Source organism: Podarcis cretensis (assembly GCF_951804945.1).
Source record: "Podarcis cretensis genome assembly, chromosome: 1".
NCBI lineage: Eukaryota > Metazoa > Chordata > Lepidosauria > Squamata > Lacertidae > Podarcis > Podarcis cretensis.
The window spans coordinates 9436309-9454993 of record NC_137170.1 but is presented as its reverse complement, the minus strand read 5'-3'; the positions used below and the strand labels follow the sequence as shown (position 1 = coordinate 9454993).

At 39.7% G+C, this 18685-nt stretch overlaps 1 protein-coding gene and 1 long non-coding RNA gene across 8 annotated transcripts in view; both read left to right on the top strand.

The window, feature by feature from the left end:
• Positions 1-18685, top strand: part of LOC307208869 — a 288717-nt gene that overhangs the window by 30171 nt on the left and 239861 nt on the right. The gene's annotated exons all lie outside the window — the stretch shown is intronic.
• Positions 1-18685, top strand: part of LOC307224892 (protein SIX6OS1) — a 30345-nt gene that overhangs the window by 4532 nt on the left and 7128 nt on the right. For 5 of the 7 annotated variants that reach the window (XM_079992090.1, XM_079992088.1, XM_079992092.1 and 2 more), the window contains exons 4-16: positions 1557-1683; positions 3375-3464; positions 3840-4027; positions 5231-5273; positions 6551-6671; positions 9358-9452; positions 10617-10750; positions 12285-12364; positions 14721-14806; positions 14914-14978; positions 16319-16389; positions 17372-17502; positions 17656-17788. In XM_079992090.1, coding sequence (XP_079848216.1) covers positions 1557-1683; positions 3375-3464; positions 3840-4027; positions 5231-5273; positions 6551-6671; positions 9358-9452; positions 10617-10750; positions 12285-12364; positions 14721-14806; positions 14914-14978; positions 16319-16389; positions 17372-17502; positions 17656-17788 — 1364 coding nt within the window. The remainder of the gene's footprint in view (positions 1-1556; positions 1684-3374; positions 3465-3839; positions 4028-5230; positions 5274-6550; positions 6672-9357; positions 9453-10616; positions 10751-12284; positions 12365-14720; positions 14807-14913; positions 14979-16318; positions 16390-17371; positions 17503-17655; positions 17789-18685) is intronic. The other 2 variants (XM_079992089.1, XM_079992093.1) reach the window with 2 other exon arrangements.

Genomic DNA, 18685 nt, shown 5'->3' with positions numbered 1-18685 from the left:
AAGGAAGGAGAAATGTCTGTGCGTGTTATTGAGCGAATGTGTGGTCCCTGGAGCCAAATAGTGCAAGGGGAGGCAAAAAAAAGCAGGCAAAATTTAAATCGCGAGTCTCCTAGAAGGGAAACATGAAAAGAGGAAGCGGCTGCTTTCCGGCATTCTGCCTCAGGGTCTTACTGCCCACCCACCTCTGTTTCCTTGCTGTGTTTGCTCAAACGGAACAAAGAGCAGGGAAAGCCCCTCCCCTCCAGGCAAGCAGAGGGGAAAGCTGAAAACATGCAGGAGGGAGAGAGAGAGAGAGCGGGAGCTGGCTGGCTTGGGTGGGTAGGTGAGGGAAAACTTTTGCCTTCCTTTCCTCCCTATACCCCTCTCCTGCATTCTTAGCCAGCTGCTTCTCTGCACACCCCTCTCCTGCTCCTTGTCCCTTCTGTGTTTTTCCTTCCCTCCCCACTAAAATGTGGTTAAAAAGCATGGATCCACATGGATCCTCAGGATCTTTGCATTGGGTCAGCCCAAATTCACCATCAGATCACATAGCATGTCCCTGGCTACAGCCTGCCCCCCCAAAATCACGCACCCACTGTTGCCTGGGGCTGCAATGGTGCAAAAATGTGGTTAAAAAGCATGGATCCACATGGATCCTCAGGATCTTTGCATTGGGTCAGCCCAAATTCACCATCAGATCACATAGCATGTCCATGGCTACAGCCTGCCCCCAAAAAACCACGCACCCACTGTTGCCTGGGGCTGCAATGGTGCAAAAACGTGGTTAAAAAGCATGGATCTACATGGATCCTCAGGATCTTTGCATTCAGTCATCCCAAATTCACCATCAGATCACATAGCATGTCCATGGTTACAGCCTGCCCCCAAAAAATCATGCACCCACTGTTGCCTGGGGATGCAATGGTGCAAAAACGTGGTTACAAAACATGGATCCACATGGATCCTCAGGATCTTTGCATTGGGTCAGCCCAAATTCACCATCAGAGCACATAGCATGTCCATGGCTACAGCCTGCCCCCCAAAAATCACGCACCCACTGTTGCCTGGGGCTGCAATGGTGCAAAAACGTGGTTACAAAACATGGATCCACATGGATCCACAGGATCTTTGCATTGGGTCAGCCCAAATTCACCATCAGAGCACATAGCATGTCCATGGCTACAGCCTGCCCCCCATAAATCACGCACCCACTGTTGCTTGGGGCTGCAATGGTGCAAAAACGTGGTTACAAAGCATGGATCCACAGGGATTCTCAGGATTTTTGCATTGGGTCAGCCCAAATTCACCATCAGATCACATGTCTGTGGCCACAGCATGAAGCACCAAAATGATACATCCACTGTTTCATTCAGAATGTTTTTTCCCTTGTTTTCCTCCTCTAAAAACGATGTGCGTGTTATGGTCAGGTGCGTGTTATAGAGCGAAAAATACGGTAAATTCTGCTCTATAGCTCTAACCTTGGAACATATTGGGTTGTTCCAGTTGTATAGTTTGTATCCCAGTGACCTATTCCGATCTTCAATTCCATCAAACATGAAATAAACATTTTCTTTCAGTATATTCTGCAAATACTGCAGGGAAAAAGATTGAGATCTGTCAGCTACAAGAAGAAATTAACAAAAACAAGGAGGCAATTGCTAGCCTACGCAAACGAAACAATAGCTGTAGAGAGAAGTGTAATGCGTAAGTATATGGTAAAAACTTTATTTCTGAAACCGCAATTGGCTATAATATACCTCTTTGTAATCAAGCAATTATGGATTTAGCTAGTAAGAAGGGGTGTGAAGTTATTTTGTTATAGACAGAAAAGATACATAGCACTTTCTGAGGTTTTAAAGTGCTTTCAGTACATTATCTCTATAATCTAACAGCAACTCTGTCAGTCAGGTCAGTCAGTATTATTATTTATTTATTATTATTATTTACATACTGCGTATGGGTGGTAGAGTGTCTGAATGGAAAATTTCAGACATGTGATATGTGATATGTGAATTTGTGATATGTGTTCACATTATACCTTTAAAGCACAGTTAAATAACATTCTTTCTCTCAAAGAATTCTGGACATTATAGTTTATCTCTCACAGTTACAATTCCTAGCAACCCTTAACAAAAGACATTCCTTAGAATTTTTTGAGAGGAAAAATGTGCTTTGATTGTGATTTAAAGGTATAGCGTGTATGCAGCCTTAGATTTGAACTGGGGACTTCATGGTTCCAGTGCTGGATTAAACCCTTTCAGAGGCCGCTAGGCATTCTCAAACTTGGGGGCGGGCCCTTGTGTGTGTGCTTTAGTGGGATAACATTGAACTCGGAAAGCTTTGTTGTAATTTTCTTTCAAGATCAAATCAATATTATTTTGATCTGTTGTCGTGGGGCTCCTACTCTATTTGGTAATCCGGCACTGCATGGTTCACACCAGTTTCTTAACTACTGCTATGTATTTCTTTCTTTGTTACACTTATATCCTGTGTTTATGCCAAATGGCAATTCAGTCAGCTAGCAGCAATAATACAAATGCAGTGGTACCTTGGTTTAAGAACAGCTTAGTTTATGAACAACTTGGATTAAGAACGCTGCAAACCCGGAAGTAGGTGTTTTGGTTTGTGAACTTTGCCTTGGAAGCAGAACATGTTTCACTTCTTGTTAAGTGTGTTCCATTTGTAAATTGAGTCCCCTGCTGCTATGGAAAAACACACTTTGGTTTAAGAACGGACTTCCAGAACGGATTAAGTTTGTAAACCAAGGTATCACTGTATAATAAAAATATCAACATACAATAAAACAGCAATAAAATACAAACTGAAAAACATAAAAAACCAGACAAATAACCATTTAGAGCCAACCACAACTTACTTACAAATCAACATATGGGTCAAAGGACTGTACTGTATTAATACAAATGCATTTGCCAACCAGTGGAAAGTCATCAGAAACAGGGATAACTGGGCCTCCCTTGGCAAGGAGTTCTGGCGTCTGAGAGCAGCAACTGAGAAGGTTTTGTGGGTTCCAGTTAGTTTTATTGTATTAATGAGTATTTTTGAGTGTAAGTATTTTGTGATATGAAAAGTTGGTACACATGTTAGTACTGAACTTTACACTGGATACAAGCTACATGCAATTGAAATCAATGAGAAAAGCACAGAGGTTTTAGCTTAGGCTCACAAAGGTGACTGTGAGCCAAAAGTATATCCCGGGTTCCTGTTTCTCAGAGGACATCATCACATTATCTTCTAGTAGCAAGCAGGGAGAATGTAAATAGAAAGGTGCTGGTGGGAATTACCCATTTTTATGATGGTTTTGTTACTTATGAATATAATTAAACTATGCTTTTAATAATTAGATGCTTACTGTAGTTTTAAATTTGTTGCCTTAGCTGGAAACCAACATACATGATTCTTAGTCAGCATGAAGAATATTTGCAGAAGGAACTTCAGAATTACCAGGAATCAACAGAAAAAGACAAGTATGTAGAAATGTTTGACAGCTGTATATTAAGACTTCCATAAAATATTGCTGATTATAATCAGTGAATTTGTTACCTATAAAAATGTGAACACTCAGGAAGATAAGGATCTACTCTTTAATGGAGAATTATATTTTGGGGTACACCACCACTTCAATGGCAATTGCTGACTGCATCCTATCACTGAAAAGTAATAGAAAAATACAGGTGGTTTCTCATATTCCCAACTATGTTGTAGTTCAGTTAAGGCAACACATATTTTTTTCAAATTTCCCCTGTGTTGAACTGAGCAATTGTCTCAAGTACTGGCTTTGCTTTGAAAAGATAGTTAAAGTGGCATCTAAGGCGGGTGATTGTATTTCCTTGTTTTAAAAGGAAAATGTACCAGGATTACACAACTCAGTATCAAGAGACTTTTAAACAGCACCAAGAAAAATATTTAGCAACTGCCATTGCTCAGGAATATCACCAGGAAAAAAATGAGTTTGAAGAAATCCAAAACCGAGTTCTGAAGCAGTCTGAGCTACTTAAAAAGAAAGAAGCTGAAGTGATAGAGCTTCGAGGTAAAAACATTGTTTCTATAATGCCAGTTATCCCAACTGAAATAAAATATACATGGTGGAATTCACCTAATGAATTCCATCAGTGGAACCCCGGTCTTGTGCAATGAGGTTCTTACCCTTTCTTTCTTCTGCACCCCCACAAAATGGGGTCTGGGTGTTTTGCGGGGAGAACTACTAGAATGGCACATGACAGGAGGAGAAGGGGAAACATTCTATAAGGCAAGCCAAAATGCTTTGAATTCATCCACAGAAATAAAAGAGTTTGGAAGGATCTAAAAGTTATTTCAACAGATTGCAGTGAGTTGGGATTATTTTTCTTCAAGTATGCCCAGATTAACAGTTGCCCTTCAATCCACCTGATATTATTGTCATTGTTTATTATTTATTTAATTTCTATACTGCCCTTCATCTGAAGATCACAGCGCAGTTCACAATATAACAACAAATACATACTATAATAAACAAAAACAGTACCCCCAATTTAAAAGGTGTATATAGTTTAACTAGCCAAAGACCTAGGAGAATAGGAATGTTTTAGCCTGGCACCTAAAGATATGTAACAAAGATGTCAGATGAGCCTCCCTGAGGAGAGTGTTCCACAAATGGGGAGCCACCACAGGAGATGCCTGTTCTTGTGTTGCCACCCTCTGGACCTCTCACAGAGGAGGCACACGAAGAAGGGCCTCTGATGATGATCACAGGGTCTGGGTCGGTTCATATGGGAGAGGCAGTCCTTGAGGTATTGCAGTTCTGAGCCGTAAAACTTTATTGTTAAAACTATCACTTTGAATTGAACCTGGAAACTAATTGGCAGCCAGTGCAGTCGGTCAAGGATTGGAATGATATACTCAAACCATCTTGCCCCAGTGAACAATCTGGCCACTGAATTCTGCACCAGCCAGTTTCTGAACCATTCAGAGGCAGCCTCATGTATAACACGTTTCAGTAATCTAACCTAGAGGTTACAAGAGCATAGACGACAGATGTTAGGCTATCCTTGACCAGATTCGTGCCACTGAGGCCACCTGAGCCTCAAGCAACAGCAGTGGATCCAAAACAGAATCCATTGTGTAGATTAACATGGTGAGAACATGATATAGCACAATCTGGAATGAAAAGCTATTTTTAAAAACCTTTGTGACCAGTTTTTACCCAAAATACGTAAAAATGAGATTAATTCATGAACAACTTTCCTTCCTCCAGAACCTGGTCCGTTCCAGTCACTTTCGCAGTGGGCATTAGAGATGTATCCATATACTCAGCTTAAAAATTGTCTGTTTAAGAGTTGCCCTGTGGTTTTTCTTGTCTTTGTTACTGACTTTATGATTGCTGAAAGATGTTGAAAAACACAGGTATCTACATTGTCTTCCAGCTCTTAAAGAAGTCTATTGAACTGTAATTGACGTAGAGGGGTAAGAACAAATCCTATAGTTCAGGCCATGTAGCTACTGTAATCAACAAGTCATGAGCAAGGAAGAAATATTAGTTTAACTTTGGTTTAGAACTGCCCTATTTACTGTTCTATTTGCTATTCACAAGTAAAGATTTGTTCTAAATTATTTACAATAAATGCTAAAAGTTCTGTGCATTTATTACTGGTACATTTTTGTCATATATAATTCACCATGAATCTTCAGGATAGGGTGGGATAAAAATGGGATAAGTATGATGTTTATAGATTGAATTCACAAAGGCCTTTTGTGCTACAGTGGTGCCCCGCAAGACGAAAAACTCGCTAGACGAAAGGGTTTTCCGTTTTTCGAGGTGCTTCGCAAGACGAATTTCCCTATGGGCTTGCTTTGCAAGACAAAAACGTCTTGCGAGTTTGCTTCCTTTTTCTTAAAGCCGTTAATACCTGGGGATCCGCGCTGCACAAGACGAAAAAATCGCAAGACGAAGCAACTCGCGGAACGAATTAATTTCGTCTTGCGAGGCACCACTGTAGTTGTTATTCAGAATGGTCTTAATTCTTGCAATAGCGTTCTTAACATTGTTTCAGATTTTCGGAAGCAGAGCAGAGCCTCAGCTTGCCCAAAGCAATGTAATAAATCTAAGGATTTACATGATGTTCATATCCAGTTCTTTAGCCACAGGAGGACACTGAAAGCTGAATCCTTCAGTTCAGTTCAGTTGAAATACTAGAACTCATTTCACACAACCAGCACAGTTGTGATATGACAACTGTCCCCTCCATCAGGCATGAACAAAGGCTGTGATAAGTGGTTTATCTGAATATTAAGCCCTAAATATTGCATGGCATGCCACTGTTTATCATCCAAATGTGGATTCCAGCACATTTCTGTCTGGGTTAATAGCAAATGATTCAGACAACATGTTCAGCATAAATGTGGCTGAATCTGGGTTGAGATTAAAAGTTACCCAAGTTAAAACAGCGTAAGTGTGAATAAGTTCATTTATTTCAAAGGCTTAAATCCAAGTGAGCACACTAAAATGTGTTTCCATTTAGCATTTTACTTTGACTGTTTGTTGTGTATGTTTTATTGATTCCTTAACATAAGAAAGTGTTTCTTTGAGGCACAACACAAAAGAAATTCTTATGCATGCAGTAGTTCTCAGGCAGCAATCACTTGAACTAGAAACAACAGCAGAAGAACTACAAAGGAAAATTAATTATTTCAAACAGGTAAAATGCCTTTTAAATTCCATGCTATGTTACCATCTGCTAAAACACTACTATATCACTCACAGTTGATAAAGATATATTACATTATTTCAAGCTCTATTCTGTAGTTGGTAATTATTGTGTTCTTACTATTTTAAGATGACAAAATGGGATTTCCTCATTTCCTGTGAAGCATTGTGGATGATACCCAACCACACATCAGATAACATAATCACCCAAGGTCTCGCATTTCACTCAGATCTACCAAATCCTGACCCCCACCCTGATGCAGTTCCTTGTTCCTGATGCTCTCCACCAGTCCACCTCTCAGCAGAGCCCCACTGCCTCCCAACTCCCACAAATTTAAAAGAAATATCTTCATCCTATGTTAAGCGCCTGACAGGATTTTAGAATCTGACAGGTAACAGCAGACTTATGGGGGTGGGGGGAGAGACTGAAGACCCAGCTACATAGTGGTTAACTGATTAGAAGTTAAATAAAGGAACTGAGAGGTAATATATAAATGTCAATGAAATTTCTTTTTTGTTGCCTGGAAAACTTTACACTACATTTTCTTGAAGACTCTAATAGCTCCAGCTACAATTCTTTTTCCTTTATCTTTTGAGTATGTAGGTCACCATTATTGTCCCCTATTGCATATTTGGGGCAGTAGCTCAGAAATAGTGGCTTGCCTAAGGCTACCCACAGAGTTCATGGCTGAGCAGAGATTTGAACAATTTCACTGCTCAGTGTTCTGGTTTCTTTCTCTTTCTCTTTCTCTTTCTCTCTCTCTCTCTTCAATCAATGTAAAAGAAAGGCCACATTGCCATGTCATATTCACACAGTCACAAGCAGCATAAACACCCTCATTTCAGTCACACACATACCTATAGCAGTTCAAAAGAACCCTTTCCCTCATGCCAAAGTTGGAATTAAAAACCACCTAGCATACCTCCCCTTCAAACACCTAAAATCCTGCATCCTATTCACAATGTGGTCTGATCCATGCATTATTATTGAACAAAGAGTACTGGTCAGGCTAGGTCAGCTTTTTAAAATCTGTATATCAGTTCCCACTAAAAAGTCTGAAAGGTTCTGCATGTCATGTCACACGGTAACACCTGTAAAAAGATTGTATGTGTCAGGCAAAGTATGTTGTACATAGCATTATTAATAAATGTATGACTTGGGCCTCAGGCCCCTATATCTTTTGAAGAACTGGATTCAGAGCCTTTCAGTCCCTTTCAACAGGGTTCTTTATAGCACTTGCTTTTCTGAACATACCCCATAAGATCTAAGATTGGTTTTATAGGTTCCTCAAGCCTCCACAAGGGTGGAGGACCACTTAAGATTTCCAGAGACTAATGCATCAGGTTAGTTGCCAGACTGGGGAAGTATTCAGCTGGCTGAATACTACTGTCCATTGCAGGAGTATTCTCCTGATTTTACTATCCATAAGCTATAGTTGTGGACTTTGGAGCTCACTTAGGCTACATATGCAACATACATTTTATGCACCCACCCACAGAATCCTGACAATGTTAGTTTGTTAAGGGTGCTGGGAATTGTAGCTCTATGAGGGGTAGACTACACTTCCCAGGATTCCCTTTATAGGGTGGGAGCAGGAAATGTGCTTTAAATGTATGGTGTGTACACAGACTCAAATAGTGGACACAATAGCCCCTAGAACCCTTTCCCCCTTGCCAGAGTTGAAACATCTTTGTGGTTTACTAGGCAGCTACAGGCAATGAGACAGCAGAAACAAAGATAAGAGTGCAAATGAAGAAAAACATCTGAAAATTTCAGCCCAAACAGCATAGAGCCCATCTGAAGGCTTCTGTGGTGGTGATAGAGAGATGACCTTTTCTAATAGGTTTTCTGTTGTCTTAAAACTTAATACTTTTTTTGTAGTTTAGATTCTGATTTTAATAAGTTTAAAGAAATGTAATAGATTGGATCCTGTCATGCCCTCCCATGAACAAAAGGGCTCCTTTCATTTACAGAAGTGATTGCAATCTGACAGATGAAGTTGATTTTTACTAGTTCCCTGTAGCCTCCCCACCTTCTATACTGCTTCAGAAGTTCCCACAACTCTCAATAACAGATTCATAGGGGGCTATGTGCAGTGGAAAGTGGGAATCAGTGAAAATTTCTTCCCTTTCTTTCGTCAGGGCAAGTAGTTCTCCTGTGAGTAGATCAAGTTCTGAATCTAAGCTACTGTAATTGATTCCTTTTTTATTTACTATTGGTCTAAGTCATTCTGATGGCTTTTTAAGGTGGAAAGGTGCCATTAATTAAACAAGGGCAGGCAGAGATAGACCCTTGGGTTTCTTGGGTTAGTGTAGACAAGTCATGGAAAAATAAGACTGCCTTTCCATGCTGGAACCAACTTTGCAACTTTTAAGGAACCACCAGATTTTTCAGTGAAGCCTATGGGGTACCCTGTAGTGCATAATAAAAGAGGGGCATTGTATTAAACAGTGCTACAGTGAATATTCTGTTAGTGCAAGGATTTTTCCCTTTGTAGAAGATTCTGTTCCTGTCTCCTCATCTCTGTACTCTCTAAATCTATTCTGGGGGCTCCTCCAATCCATGAGAGCAGGTGAGATATATGCGGAAGGAAATCCCCTTGAACTAGTACAAGAAGTTAGTTGAATACTGTCCATGGATACAGTTATATCATTTGTTTATATAATTTTTCTTTTAGCAAATTGAAAAGATTAAAGAAGATCAACACAATCCTGAAGTGATAGAAAAGGAAAATGCAAAAGATCTTGAAGCAAGGAAGGCATCTGATGAAAGGCAATATTTTAAAATTGATTTTATCACACATAAGCAAGTCCCGTAAACTGTAATGCTATAATCCAATCTATATAAACATTCAGACATATCTGCACAACAAACATATATCATGTTTATACCCCTTTAACTGCCTAAGCTTTCCCTGAAGAATAATAGGAGCTGTAGTGTTTGAAGATTGTGCAGATTATATTGTATTGGTTCCTTACATTATCTTGTATGTGAGTCCCCCTCCCCAAAAAAATAACACTAGAGTTCCCAGAGGAGAGGGAATAGCTATTGCCAGTGCTCTATAACAGTAGAAAGTGGCTCCTGCATTACTCTAATGTCAGTGCAGACCTTCTGATCAGCACACGAATAAGAGGGGCTAGTTCTGAACTGTCAATGCAGTTGTAGCTGCTTTTATACCTTTTTATCAAGGTAGAAATATTTATTTTAAAAGCTTTATCTCTATACTGAAGTCTAAGGGTGCAATTCTGACTTCACTTAAACTTTTGGCAAATCTCCCATTGAACTAGGGTTGCCATATTTCAAAAAGAGAAAATACAGATACAAAAGTTGTTGAGGTTTTTTTTTTTGGGTTTTTTTGGTTTTGTTTTTTGCAAAGATGCTGAGCTATTCTTAAGGAATTTTGCCAAAATCTAAACTTCTGACATTGGTTGCCATACATCTGGATTTTCCCAGACATTTCGGCGATTTCTGCCCAGACACTGTTTCCGATGGCCAAATTCCAGTTATGTCCAGGAAATTCTGGACATATGTCAACCCTATAATATACATACTGTGCTATCTTTCTGCATTTAATGTCACATGTCTTTGTTTTATTGCAGTTAATGCAAGATCTTCTGTATACTGCATTTTAGAATGGGAATTTTTTTTAAAAAGGAAGGTAGAGGGATGTATTAAATGTTTTGTCCCTATATGGCTCCATGTTACGTTCTTTCTGTTCTATAATTTGTCATGTTTGTGTCATGCCCATTGGCAGATATTACCCAGCAAATATATTATAATGGATTCTAGCTTAGGCAGAGAAGGTACATCTTTTCAATATTTTGTCCTTTACCTCATTAAGCCACCCCTGGCCTTCACATCTCTCTCTTTTTTTAAAAAAAAATCCACTCACCTTGTTTACTGTTTGCTTTCATTGTAACTTTTTTCTTCTTTCAGCTTGTTCAAAGAGAGTCACCATGTGTTAAAAGATAAACATCAGATGTATGAATCATTACAGCTTCCTAGCATTTGTCAGAAATTAGTCCAAAGTTTCTCAACTCTGAAGCCATTGTTTCAGCAAACGCAGAGAGGTATAATTTATATCTGTAAAGAAAATATTTTGAGGTTTCATTTTTAGGTGAGGAGTAATGTAGATGTTACAAGGGACGCAGGTGGCGCTGTGGGTTAAAGCCTCAGCGCCTAGGGCTTGCCGATCGAAAGGTCGGCGGTTTGAATCCCTGCGGCGGGGTGCGCTCCCGCTGCTCGGTCCCAGCGCCTGCCAACCTAGCAGTTCGAAAGCACCTCCGGGTGCAAGTAGATAAATAGGGACCGCTTACCAGCGGGAAGGTAAACGGCGTTTCCGTGTGCGGCTCTGGCTCGCCAGAGCAGCGATGTCACGCTGGCCACGTGACCCGGAAGTGTCTCCGGACAGCGCTGGCCCCTGGCCTCTTAAGTGAGATGGGCGCACAACCCCAGAGTCTGTCAAGACTGGCCCGTACAGGCAGGGGTACCTTTACCTTTACCTTTAATGTAGATGTTAATTATCCCATAGTAAGCAGTCCTTGCCACATCTGAGGGGGACTCTACACTCTGTGCAGTAGACACAATCATTGTATGGGCACTAATGTTTCTGAAAGCATACATATGATTATTATTGGGGGTGTGTGTGTATTGTTTTTGTTTGTTACTTCTTGTCGGCATATGTCTGTCTCGGGAAATGATGGAGTGCTGCTGGAGACAAACTGCTGTGTTAGCACCGACATGACCACCCCAGGGCACAAGCCTGGGCAGTGTGTGAATGGCGTTCTTGGGCTGCCCAGATGACAAGATCCTCCCCCTCTCGGTCTTACTGATGTGGTCCAAATAAAAGCAGAGCAATACATTTGGCACCAGCTTGGCTGCAGGAGTTGACAGAAGGAGGCATACAAGGTGCCATCCAATTGTGTTAAGGACTCCAGATTTGTGTAGGGTTTACTCCTTAGGCTTTTCTTCTTCCAGAGATATCCTGCAAGGTAGTGGATGTTTAGGACCAGAGTTTTTCTTCTCCTAGATGGGCTACCTTTCCAGGTTGATGAGCCCCATCTGCCCCTCAGTTCCCTCTACAGCATGTGCAGAAACTGCCTTCTCGACCATTGGAGCCACTATTGGTCTCATCCGCTCAATCCGCCATAGCTTGTCTTCGCATGCAGGAGAAGTCTGAGGCTCATCAGCTATCCTCACCTAGTTTAGCAGCTATGTTTTTATATTGTAAACCACCCTGTGGTTTGCAGTTAATAATAATAATAATAATAATAATAATAATAATATAGAATGATCACAATTGTTGTATAGGCAAATACATCAGTGTGTTTTCTGTACTCTGAATTACCTACGCCAAAGGTGACAGATACAGTATTGAGAGACTTTTCCACATAATACTTTGTGCCAGTTCTTCTCAGCAGTCATCTATATATGTTTTAAGAAACTGGTATATTTGCCCTGAAGTTTGTCATCTTCAAGCTGGTAGTTTCTGATTACCTTCATGCTGTTTATAAGCATTTATTGTCAATTTTGTTTTCAGTTGTTTAATAGTAAAGCTAAATTATGTAATGGCTAATTATATCAAACTGCCATTAAATAATATAGGTATGGAAATGAGAAAAGATTCTGCAGGACATTCAGCAGTGACCAGTATATATTTCAGCCATGTAGAAAATGAAACTCAGGTATGCAAATGGAAAGCAGGTGAGACCAGGGGCAAGACAGGAGCAATTTTTTGTATCTATTGTTTAAAAGATGATTTGATTTAAAAGAAGCAGTCAATTTTCACATTGTAACATTCTACGTATATATAAAACCAGCAACAGAAAAACAAATCTAGATGTCTAAATGTTTTATTATTATTATTATTGTATTGATTCATTTATGTGCCACCACAAAACTAAAGCCATAAAGATACAGTAGGATAAATACTAAAATAAAAACAAAACATACAAAAACAATCCAAGCAAACAACAGAGCAACATTTTTTTAAAGCTTCTGGAAGAGATAGGGTTTATAACTTCACTGAAGCTAAACACAACTCAGGGCCATGTCTCCGTTGTAAAAGGTACCAGGTTCAATAGTTGATATCTCAATGTGGGACTGGAAAAGACTCCCCTCGGAAACTCTGGAGAGTTACTACCAGTTAGTGTGGATAATATTGAGCTAGATGAACCAGTGGTCTGACAGAATAAAACAGTGTTCTAAGCCCTTAAAGGAGCCATTCAGTTCCAGCAAAAGACCCTTATCTTCACCTCCGATGTCTCCATTTCATGTGATGCAGCTATATGGAGGAGGACTCCACTGATACAGATTCTTTTTATTTTACTTTCGTATATTTCTCACCTTTCCTGGAATCCAAGGCAGAGTGCATGTGATTCCCAGGTAGTCATATATGGGCACCGATTGAACCCAGATCTGCTCAGCTTTAGCAGAATGGTGGCCTCATGTGCCTTTAGCCTATACAGACTATGTAACAGGCTTGTATGAGGAAGGGTGATTTCTGAGATAGATTTGGGTCTTAGTTTGTGAAAAACCTAAAAAGTGAAAAACAGCACTTTGATTTAGACTTGGAAGCTAAATGGCAACCAGCGCAGTAGCCACAAAATATGTTCTCGCTTCCAACATGAGGTGAGCTTCAGGTTCTCTTCCAGCCTTACCTGGAGATGCCAGTAATTGAACCTGGGACCTTTTACATACAAAGCATGTACTCAATTGCTGAGCTGTGGCCCTTCCATAGTTTATGCTAAAAGCATGGAGTTACCAGACACAATCCTTCTTCTCTAGAGAGGGGCACAAGCTACATCTATACAGCCATCACCTTCTCTTAGGTATTTTTTAATGCAAAACAATAAAATTCAAGGTCACTGATTCAGTGGGAGGTGTTACACAACCAGAAAATTTGTTCTGCCTGTAGATAACAATTCCCCGCCCCCCAAAAATTGCAGGACAATCTCACCTATCTATCCAGACAGAACTATGCATATGGGTCTGCCCCTGAATCAGAGATTCCATGCAGACATACAGCTAGAAACACTTCACCCACCCAATCTACACCACTACTACACTGGTCCTTCCCATTCTTCTCAGCTAACAAGGTATAGGTTTGATAGAAAGGGGAAGAGCTCTACAAACCCTCAAACCCTGATTCTTGTAAACCACTTAGAGGCTTTGTTACAATTAAGTGGTACATAAAATTAAACAAATAAATTCAGCAATATTTATGTTTTTCATCCTTTGATATAGACTTATGTGATGCCAATAAGCAATTTGAAGTTCCATTGACTTCAGTGAGAGAAATATAGGTAGTCTCGTAATTCTGTCAGAAAAATCAACGGAACTTGCAAGTGCTTACATTTGACTTCATTGTGCCTTTGTTTTCATAAAATCATAGAATTGTAGAGCTGGAAGAGACCATGAAGGTCATCTAGTCAAACGCCCTGTAATGTAGGAATCGCAACACGTGGTTCCCCCATCCAATCTGAAACATACCAGACCCTGCTTAGCTTTGTAAATGTGCTAGCAGTTTTATTGCTGTACCGCTATGTTGTTCTTCAGCATGCCAGAGCAATGTTCTACATCCTTTTCTTTTGACCTTCCTTGCTATAAATATGCATTGTCTTTCCCTTTTAAGAGTACATCAACTCACACTATAATGAGGTCTCCTAATATATTTCATATAATAGGTATATATCAGAGTTTGTTTTTGAAAGCCTAAGTAAAAAGTAAATGCTATACTCACTTCAGTTATACAGTATGTTCTTTATTTAACACATAACAAAAATGAGCCTATTAAGCAAATATACAGCAATGCAAATTAATTTATTCACTATAGCAATTTTCTTTTAGTGTTTTGTTCTTTTTAGGGAAACCAAAAGGATAAATTGGAGCAGATCTGATGGCAGGAAAAATAATGTTTCAAAATCATGACCTGTAAATAGAGGTCAAAAGAGCTGTATTTGTACAGCCTAAGGAAAAGTCAACATGTCTGAATTTATCATTTTGTACTTCCCTTCATTTGAAATATGTCCTCTGTTTTAGAAATGTAATGACAACATAGGAACTAACATAGCAAAAAATGCCCAGCTTTCATCTGTAACAAGCTTGCAAAACCAAACACCACTAAGGTAACTTTTAAAACAAATCATATTTTCATTAGTGAAAGTGTGGATTAAGAATCTTGCATGAAGATAATGTTTTTGAAACAAACTCGTTATCCTGTTTATTGTCTTAGGTTGCTATCTTATCAGAAGCAAACAAACAACAGGCAGTGGTTTGAGGCTGAGGCTGCAGAAATAGGTATAAAATGCAACTGAAACATTAGAATACAAAACACTGTTTAAAATGTTGTTGTTTAGTCGTTTAGTTGTGTCCGACTCTTCGTGACCCCCTGGACCAGAGCACGCCAGGCACTTCTGTCCTCCACTGCCTCCCACAGTTTGGTCAAACTCATGCTGGTAGCTTCAAGAACACCATCCAACCATCTCGTCCTCTGTCGTTCCCTTCTCCTTGTGCCCTCCATCTTTCCCAACATCAGGGTCTTTTCCAGGGAGTCTTCTCTTCTCATGAGGTGGCCAAAGTATTGAAGCCTCAGCTTCAGGATCTGTCCTTTCAGTGAGCACTCAGGGCTGATTTCCTTCAGAATGGAGAGGTTTGATCTTCTTGCAGTCCATGGGACTCTCAAGAGTCTCCTCCAGCACCATAATTCAAAAGCATCAATTCTTCGGCGATCAGCCTTCTTTATGGTCCACCTCTCACTTCCATACATCACTACTGGGAAAACCATAGCTTTTACTATACGGACCTTTGTTGGCAAGGTGATGTCTCTACTTTTTAAGATGCTGTCTAGGTTTGTTATACATAATCATATAGCTAAAGAGAAAAAGAAGACTTCATCCTGCTTATTAACTTACTGTGCAAATTACAAATTGCATAAATTAGAGTTCTTGAATTTAAAATAATGAAGAATTGTGAATTTATGGACTATTATGCCTGAAATTAAATTGTGTCGCAACAACCACTATGTTGGCTGATGGTTATATTTGTGGTGGTGTTTCATTGCCACAATTACACACAGCATATGGAATCAACTAATTAGTGTCAGTCATCATCACTGCTTAATCAGGAACGATAGTCATCAGCAATTACAGCATTTTACAAAGTAGATAAAGAATAGAACTATGAATGACTTGCCCATATAGTGTATTAAAGGTTTTCCAGTCAATATGGACCCACTTATACAGGATACCTATGCAGCCTTGTCTCTCAATGTGCCACTTGCAGGACACACGAATTCTTCAAGTCTCTTTGGCCATTTGAGCCTCAGTATTGTTCTTGAACCCCTTTGCTTTTGTTTGTGGTGCCCAGAATACCACATTCCTCACAGGTGCATGGATCACCCCCAGGGCAACAAATCAAGAGGACTATTTTTCAGTCTGTGGAGTTGAACTTCACTCTCATGCTACACATTGCCTTTAGAATGAGGCTAATTTGTAGAAGACACCATCATATTCTGCTGCTAAAAACACAAATAAACCAACTCTTATGTTAGTAGATCAATGATACCAACAGTGCTGCTTTTTAATATTCTTTTCACATGTGATGGCCTGATTTTTTTTAATGCAAGCATTTTTTTCTAGGAGGAAAAAAGGTTGAGTATATGGAACGAGAAGAAGGAAACAGAACAGAGGATTCTGCACAAGCATTTCAAGTCCATTTCTATTTATTTTTCTTAAATAAATGCCCAGATAACAGTTTTTCAGTTCTAACATGCTCTATAATGCAATGTCATTTGTAAGATCTCCTGTCTGAAAGTAGATGCAATAAAAAGTATGGGTCCTGTTTTCACAAGGAGGGGCTATGCTTTGTGATAGAGCACATGCTCTAAAATGATCAATGATAAGTTCAGCCATGGTGGCTCTGCTCAATGGTGCTGTTGCCCAATGAGATTTGACAGATGATGGCAGGTGAGGGCCTTTTCAGTGGTAGCCTCTAAGCTGTGGAATGCTGCCCCCAACGAGGTGCATCTTGCACCAACAATATAGCTTTTCTCAACAGGTCAAGATGCCCCACTTTGCCCATGTTTTTAGTGTAGTGAAGTACTGTTTTTAGTGATATGTAACCCATTTCAGGGATCTTCAAGTGAAAGAAGGGTCAGAAGTTTAATAAATAAAAAAACACTGAAGGCCCTAGATTCAGTCCTTGGTAAGGATAAGATCCTGATTGAATCCCCGGGGAGCTGCTGCCATTCAGTGTGCATACAAAATTGAGTTAGACCAATGCCCTTTTAGCACAGTGCAACTTCATAAAGTTCACACACATGGCTCAAATGCATGGTTTGTATCCATCAGGAGCTATGTGTTCCGTATCGTGGGCCCAGGCTTTTTTAATTCAGCAGGCATTTAAGGGCAGTACAGAAATTGTTTAAATAACTAATCAAATTTGTGTGTGATGTCTATAGACAGGTGATTGAAGGATTTTTTCATTTTTTTCACTTCCATTATATATGAATGGATGCACTCATACATTTAAGAACGTTTCTTATCCACCTTTACTAATGTTGTTTTAAGCACAGCAGTCTTATACCTGATGAATATAAAGATTGTTCTCTTTTTGAAAAGCCCCAATAAGTGTGTCTTGGTGTTTAAACAGCTGTGAATGCCATATAAACATGTAAAATTTCTCTTTAACAGGATGGGCAGGCAACAAGTGACTGTCATTTTGCAGAAAGAGAAGACGATGCTGAAAGCTATCCAAGAACTCCAGAGCCTCACATACTTCCAAAGACATCTGCTTCTAGTAGGGTGGAAACTCCATTAGAACTGTAAGGATTCTTAGTTCAGATATGAGCTTTGTCATTCTCCCACACTTTTGGAGTGAACACCCTACAAAGCCCAGATTTTGGCTGCTTTCCAACTTAACACCAATTCCTGCCCTCAATTGCCAATAAATTTCTCCTCTTATTTCTTTACAACAGAACTCCATCAAAAGGCGAAGGATCAATGTCAAAGTCGCCTGCTTTTCCTTTCCTTTCTAGCTTTACTGCAAAGTCCCTTGGATTTAATTTCTTTGAGTCTTCTGTACTTGGAGCGGAAACTTCACCAGGCCAGGTAACATTGAATTTTCAAAATGCAGAGCTGTGTGAGCTTGAGAAATGTATTCATGATGTAGTTAGTGTCAGACTAGAACTGAAAAGGTGCAGATTTAAATTCCCAATCAACTGCAAACCTCATTGGGTGAGGAATGGATAAAAGCTTGGGGGAGATACCATGGCTTCCACAACTGTGAGTTTTTTTTTGGAGAGTGAAGATATAAATGTAATAAAATAAATATTAGAAACACAGCATGAATAATAAGTGTAATCTGCAGGTATAGTCAACCTAATAGGCATTTTTATGTAAGGATACAATTCTGAAATGCAAAGTTCAAAATTTCTCTTTAGGGATTGGTATAGATTCTTAAGCAATAATAAAAAACTAGTTCATTGGGAGTCAGCTGCAGAAGGATAACCCAAACTCTTTTGGATGTCCAGTCCCCTGGGATTGTCTGAAATTAGTAATCTGTCTTAGAAGTCACATTATTTTACCAAAGATTGAGAAGAGAAGATTTGCTTAAACAGGCCACATACAGAATTAATAGCCTGTTAACCTGTAAAAGGATGATTACAAAGTTGCCTGTGACCTTCTCTGCAGAATCTTCCATGAAGTCTACCTCTGACATCAGTCAGGTTCAAATTAGACATGCATCTACTTACCTGCCTCTCTTCCTTGATGGAGTTGGGTTTTTCTTTTGTTACTTGTTTGAAAAGCAGCCTTGGTGACTCCAGTCAGAGTGCAGGGCGGATTAACAGATAACACTTTCCCTTCCAGCTGCTCACACATTCAGAGTTATCTCCATAAAGTAAATAGATTCAGGCACCACACAACTGCATGCCTCATGTAGTTTGAGGCATACCTAGAGATGCCTGGTAGCAAACATAAGGCAAAACTGATTCCCTATTCCTAATA